This window comes from Haemaphysalis longicornis, unplaced genomic scaffold (genome assembly GCF_048455015.1).
Source record: "Haemaphysalis longicornis isolate Haplotype H1 unplaced genomic scaffold, Haemaphysalis longicornis Haplotype H1 scaffold_4, whole genome shotgun sequence".
NCBI lineage: Eukaryota > Metazoa > Arthropoda > Arachnida > Ixodida > Ixodidae > Haemaphysalis > Haemaphysalis longicornis.
The window spans coordinates 92,294,692-92,301,033 of NW_027526361.1; the positions used below are offsets into that span (position 1 = coordinate 92,294,692).

Consider the following 6,342-nt stretch of genomic DNA (forward strand, 5'->3'; position numbering starts at 1 on the left):
TTCGGGCCGAGAGTGTTCGCCATTTATTTGCTGCGGTGATTTTCTGGGATGCCTACACAGCAGCCTGGTCCTACGAGATGTAGCCTTCTTGCTGCAAATGTTGCTCTGGCTGTACACACATTGGCGGCATGTCTCGCTGGCAGCCGGGCCTCTGGAAAAAGGGGTGCCTTTGTTATACCCAGGTATCTGTCTAGCCAGTTGAAAATTCAGAAAAGGCGAACTGGATCTCTTTGCAGCTGAAACTGAAATTCTTGCCCTCCATGCTGCAAGAAATGCCTTTGTAGGTTGCATTGCACCGTATGCCATTAGTGCTGCAAGTTTTCTAGGTTTCTTGATGGAGGCGAAAAGCAAAAGCGCCTGTGTGTTCGAGATTTTGGCACACATTAGAGGTCCCCAGGTGGTCAAAATTAATCCGGAGCACTCCACTACGGCGCAGTTTCAGTGCGTTAAACCCCATTATCAATCAATATTTGCTCCGCAAGACTGTAGGACACCCTAGTGCCGTGCGCATGGTAGCCATGTTGCATGGATTCACATCTGCATAGAGCGCGTTCTCTTCGTATACCTAGAACCTCTGTCTTTCCTTCACATGCAGTGTGACACTTTTCATTCTGTGCTCATCAGGTCTCCAGGTGATGCCATTTTGAGTTGTGAATGCACCGCCATGTTCGGGTATTGTTCCCTTCCTCTTTCCCCCAATACATACACGCCCTACATGAAGATGAATGCATGTCTGTGTGTCTGTACATAGTTCAGTGAGCATCAAAGCCCTCTATGGATATACCCAGGGGCTTGTTTAAAAGTACATTCACGGTGTGATATGCAGTTCAGCCACTGCCAGGAGTGGAAGAATATGAAAAACTGCCTCAGTGTTGGGGTAAAAGAGGAGCTGGCATTGCACTTTATGCGTTTGAAGGACATAGTTTTTGCGTAGAGCTGCTTGCACGGACAACTTGGATGCTAGCACCTGTGTGTAGTAGAGCCAGGTATGCCCCAGATGAAAGCAGCACCAAAACCTGTGCTAGACTAACCCGAGCCAGATACGTATTACCTCATAGGCATACCTGCTAATCTTGTGTTATACAATTCATTCACACATCGTCAGTTCCCGTGTGGCTGCTTCTTGAAAGCATGCAAGATTAAAGTTGTTCCATGCAATAAGCAGCATTCCGCCATTTTGCAGAAACATTGGATTGGCAGTTTGCACTTAGCTGTGAAACAAAGGAAGTTATGTTGCAATTCACTTTAATGAATCAACATTTTCAGCTTATCAGTGAGTGATGACACTTGTTACAAAAGATGACAAGAGCTAATCTGGGTATGGATTAATGTTAAATTCATAAAGACATGGTAGCAAGTGTGATTGCACTTTTTTTACCATTGTATCCACTGCGTCGGGTGTTGGCAGCAGATATCAAAACTCTGGCTTTCCCTATGGTTGTTTACAGCCTCAGTACAGACCCATACATAAACATAATGAAAAGTTCTATTCAGTGATTTCACACACAGACACAGACTTGTACATAAGAAGTGAGTTTTTCTGTGATACAGCAATCTGCTTGGCCAGTTCATCTTAGGGACTTGATGACATGGCAACGATAGTGATTCTATTTTAATGGGACCTTGCCCCCCCCCCCCCCCCCCCCCTTTCCTTCTCCTCCAAACTGTTGAACTCGAGTGAAAACAGATTGTGTACAAGCACAGTGTCTTTCTCTTTTGCACAGCACTGTTGTGCTCGACTGGTGTAACTTCTGTAGTGAATAAACTTCTTAATTACAACACTAGCTGATGAACCTTTTCCTGAACTTCTGCATGCTGAAAAAAGAAAGGGCCCAGTAATAAAAAACAACAGCCTCGTGTACTTGCAACATTCCAAGTCAACACGCACATATTTGAAATTCACTGAATAGGAGATGTATGCAGGGAAATCCTAATTTCAATATCAAAATATTCTAAACGATTTGTGCTTTTATGTAGAAGTGTGCACATTACAACTAACCATAACAGTTCAATAAGAGTGCATTTTTCAGTCCTCTTAACAGAATGGAACTTATTCAAGCTGAGCTTCACAGCTCGTGGAAACAGTAGGTCTGCCTTTCGACCATTTACTCACTGTGTTCATTAAATCCTTCAAACACTGCTGCAACACTTGAATCTGGCCTCAGTACAACATCAAGTACAGTGTGTCAGTGCATTACATCGAGAGAGGTGGCCTGCAGACTTCTCATAGAGGTGCCCATTGCAAGGTTTGTGTTTTGTGCATCCCACGATAACCTTGCCTCAACAGCACACAAACATTCGTGCAGACCCAAAGACGCAAAACATGCAACTTTGCAATGAAATTTGACAAGCTGAGCCCCTCGGCTACTTTTTATTTGCACCTGTTGTGGGAGAGCAACCTTTTCTGCTGAGCCCACCTAGAGGATCACACAGTCCAGAGCATCTGGATGGCCTTGACGATGCCCACGTCCGTGAAGTTGAAGTACAGCAGACCCACGAGAGCAGAGATGGAGAGGGCGTACACAGCCCCAACAGCGATTTTGGGGATGACGTTGCCAAACAAGGCAGGCCGGATGTAGTCCACTGCAACGGTCTCCACACCCCTGCACAGAGTGGTGGGCGTGCTGGGTCCGTCTACACAACTGCCAGGCACTCTGGTGCCAAGGGATGTTGCAACGCACAGCAACATGAAAATAATATTTGTAGAAATGTAGTTGCACTTTGGATGGCCAGGCTACTACTGTTTAAAGAGGCCATGAAGATCTAATACAAGTTTGTTCATTTTGAAAGAAAGAAAAAAACCACTGCAAACTCGCTTAACTCCACTCCGTCCCCAAAAGATGTTTTTCAAGTGAGAAAAGAGAAATATTTGAAAACTTTCAACTTTCATGCTATACACGACATCGACACTGATAAAATAGGGCTCACTGCATCCTTGTTTTCTCTGTAAGTGTGTGGTACCAAATAAACTTGAAAGTTAAACACCTACTCTGCTACGTGGTTGACCAGCGAAGCTGGTACTACAATTCTGTGAAGCAGTGCTTACGAGCTTTCCTAACTTGTTGAGTAGCACGATAATGACCTGCGCTTCCCAAGACACAGCAGGTCATACCACTGGTTATTGCGGTGAGTTGTCTACATGATGGTGGTTGCAAAAAATGGCTGAGGTAGCAGTAACATGTTCACTGTAAAAAGCACCAGAGCTCGACCAACCTCGCAGAATTTTGGAACCACATTTTCCGTCGGCGGGTGAAACAACCAAAATACAGGTAGTTAATTGGCAGTGTCTATACTACCGGCAGCAGGTAGAAACACCACAGGATATTCCTACTGGCACCTGTGATTGGCAGGCTACCTGGAGCACCCTAGGGACCGACTCCACGTTTTGAGATGGCAAGACTATTGGTTCGGAAAGAGCTTTTTTTCTGTTGTGGTTTATGAATTTGACAATTTTTGGTTCATCGTAACACAATTGTTATGAGATTGATGCACGGGCTTCTACTAAGTTGGGCTGCATTACGTGCGCTTACGTTGGGTTGGGTGTTAAGGTTAGATTAGGTCAGTGTGGTGAGGTATACATTGCGTTAGGTCAATACAGGTTACCTGTGGCCCTCACTTTTGTCATTGCTCGCGATGTACCGTGAAAATAACAACACGTTTATTTTTAAGGGAATATCTCGTGGTTTCACAAGCCAATGAGAGGCGAGTGCCGGCAGAATTTCGCGGCTGCCGGCAGAACAGGCACTGCCTAATTAATAAAGCGTAGCACTACCACAATCCACGGAGCTTAGAATTCACGAACGGCGTTCCCACTCACCAATGCATGTGCAGCGTGGCGGACATCGCCAGCAGACAGTCCATCACCGGACTGGGAAACATGAAAGCCCCGGGCACTATGGCAATCATGGAAGCGGCAAGGATGCGCTCCGCCTTCCAGATCCAAACGTAGTTAGCTGTGGAAAAAAAAGCGCGGAAAGTGGAAAGGTCAAATCAGGTGTTTACAGGGCATCTGGGCTGGTGTATCGTTATGCTCACAGTCTGCGGAAACCAGCCGAACTGCAGTGACCTGGGGCTTGTATGGCACCAGCTTCTGAGTCGACACTGACGAAACCAGGGGTAGCTGTCGCTTGACCACGGTGGAAAAGAAGGCCTGTGCTTGAAAGGTACTGAGTGGAGCTCCTGGAGCTTTCGGAGCGTGCGTGCAGCAACAAAAGAAAACACACGAATTTCAATGAGCAGCGGTCACGGTGGTATGTAGTTGTGAAAGAGTGCGCAGTGCCGTCGGAAAGGAAATTCCTGATTGACAGTGTCTTACCTCTGCACATTGCCAGGCGCAGCATGCTGGTGGCCATTATTATCTTTAAATTTGACTAAATCCGGCCACTCTAAAAGCGACACAATTCGAATCCCACAGCTGGGCAGTCGTGCCGCGGCTCGTGGAGGTCGGACGGAGCAGCGGAAAGTCCTTCTGCTCGTGGCTTGAAGCGCGTGCTGGATTGCCCCGATAGTGGATAGTTTGTTAATACTCAGTTAAGCTAAACCATAATTTATTAGAATAATTTCTATTAAACTTGTATTAAAACAATAACTTATCTTTTAATAAATTAGTTATGATGTTGGCATACTTAAAAATAGGCTGCTGTTCCGCGCGCTGGTGCGTCACTTATCATCATCAGGAGAATCTGAATGACATGTTGACGCAGTCATGTTACGTTGCCGCGAGCTCGTTCGCTTCGAAAATGCCGTATTATTTCGCTTTCGCTACGTTCTTGCTGTACGGTGGTGCATCAGCGTGGACCCAGGAGGACCTTGAACTCTTTGACGTCGTGGAGGACGTCAACGAGAACTTCTACACGTTTCTTGGGCTCTCTCCAGATGTCGACACGGCGGGAATCAAGAAAGCTTACAGGAAGCTTTCTCTACAGTACCACCCGGACAAGAACAAGGAAGAAGGCTCGGAAGAAAAGTTCCGCAAAATCGTCGCCGTTGTTGAGATACTGAAGGATGAAGAGAAAAGGAAGAAGTACGACGCGGTCCTTGAAAATGGTCTACCTGACTGGAGGCAGCCCGTCTACTACTACCGCCGAGTGCGAAAGATGGGTGTTGCCGAACTGTTGCTGTTTCTGGTCGTGCTGCTCACTCTGGGCCAGCACATCTTGGCCTGGGCCGCCTACTGGGAGCGCAAGTTCGAGCTGGAGGAGACCGTGCTGGCCAAACTCAAGCGCAAGGAACGAAAGTCCAAGAAGCTGTCGCCCGTCGATGACGAGATTCGCGCCTCGTACCTCGAGTCGCTCGGCAAGCCGCAGTACAGGGACCTACTCATAGTGCGCTTCGCCGTGTTCCTCTGCTGGGCGACGTGGAACTCGCCGACGCTCACCCGCGAGTGCATCGCGACGATCCAGGAGCGCCGTCGCATGCGCGAAGCAGCTGCCGCGGAGGAAGACAAGACGAGCGATGACGAATCCTGCGACGACGCGGCGGAGCGCGAGCGCAAGCCTCGGAGGCGTATACGGATCATTCCCGAGGCCGGCGAGTTGCCGGTCGTTGCAACTGCGCCCGTGTCGTACGAATCAACCGCGACTTCGGCGGGCGTCAGTAGCGACGTTGGTGGCACTCGCAAAGCACCCTGGGGCGAAGAAGACACCGTGGCCCTTATCAGGGCCATGAAAAAGTACCCCACGGGCACGGTAGAGCGGTGGCAGAAGATCGCCGACCTGCTTAACCGCAGCCCGCAGGAAGTCATGACAGTCATGAAGCAGCTGCGCAACTCTCCCGTCGCCAACGCGACGCCGCACTCACAGGGTGTAACCGGGGAAGACTACCAGTGCGCGGACGATGCCGAGTCCGACCTGCCACCTCCCACGCGTGCCGAAAGGACTGTGCTTCCTGCACCGAGGGCCTCCGCTGCTGCCTCCGCCGACTGGAGCCAGGAGCAGCAAAAGTGCATGGAGGCGGCACTGCAGAGGTTCCCCAAGGGAACAGAAGACCGCTGGGACCGGATAGCTGAGGCAGTCCCCGGCAAGTCAAAGGAGGAGTGCATGATCAGGTTCAAGTTTCTCGTCGAACAGCTGAAGCGGAAAAAAACTGAGGAGAAGTCGTCACAGCCCAGTTGACAGCGGTTGTTTTTTGTTAAAGATGGAATATATTTATTTTCCAGAAGTGGTTTTTTCTAAACTGGCAGAAAAGCAGCTGTGTTACCCTGTCTCCTGGTGTATCGGCAGATGAGCAGAGCTGTCTACTGACAAAGAAGGAACTGGAGCAATCAACTTGCTTTTGTGAAGCAAGAAAAGTTGTAAAAACGGCGAGAATTGTAAAAAGAAAAAGGACCTTGCTTGCGCACAA

At 48.6% G+C, this 6,342-nt stretch overlaps 2 protein-coding genes across 3 annotated transcripts; one reads left to right on the top strand and one right to left on the bottom strand.

Moving 5' to 3' along the window:
- Sdhd (succinate dehydrogenase, subunit D) lies at window positions 1–4,483 on the bottom strand. 2 transcript variants are annotated; one of them, XM_077707281.1, is made up of 5 exons: window positions 4,316–4,483; window positions 4,036–4,185; window positions 3,818–3,953; window positions 2,418–2,603; window positions 1–151 (listed from the first exon to the last, which is right to left on the bottom strand). In XM_077707281.1, the coding sequence occupies exons 1-4, from the start codon at window positions 4,350–4,352 to the stop codon at window positions 2,426–2,428; spliced, it is 501 nt and encodes a 166-aa protein (XP_077563407.1). In that variant the 5' UTR covers window positions 4,353–4,483; the 3' UTR covers window positions 1–151; window positions 2,418–2,425. The 2 variants fall into 2 exon arrangements, with proteins under 2 accessions (XP_077563407.1, XP_077563406.1); XM_077707280.1 differs by having other exon boundaries at window positions 2,382–2,603.
- A 198-nt stretch (window positions 4,484–4,681) lies between these two features.
- On the top strand, window positions 4,682–6,342 carry LOC144179078 (dnaJ homolog subfamily C member 1). Its single transcript, XM_077707279.1, has one exon. It carries the CDS (start codon window positions 4,692–4,694, stop codon window positions 6,111–6,113), a length of 1,422 nt encoding a protein of 473 aa, XP_077563405.1. The 5' UTR covers window positions 4,682–4,691; the 3' UTR covers window positions 6,114–6,342.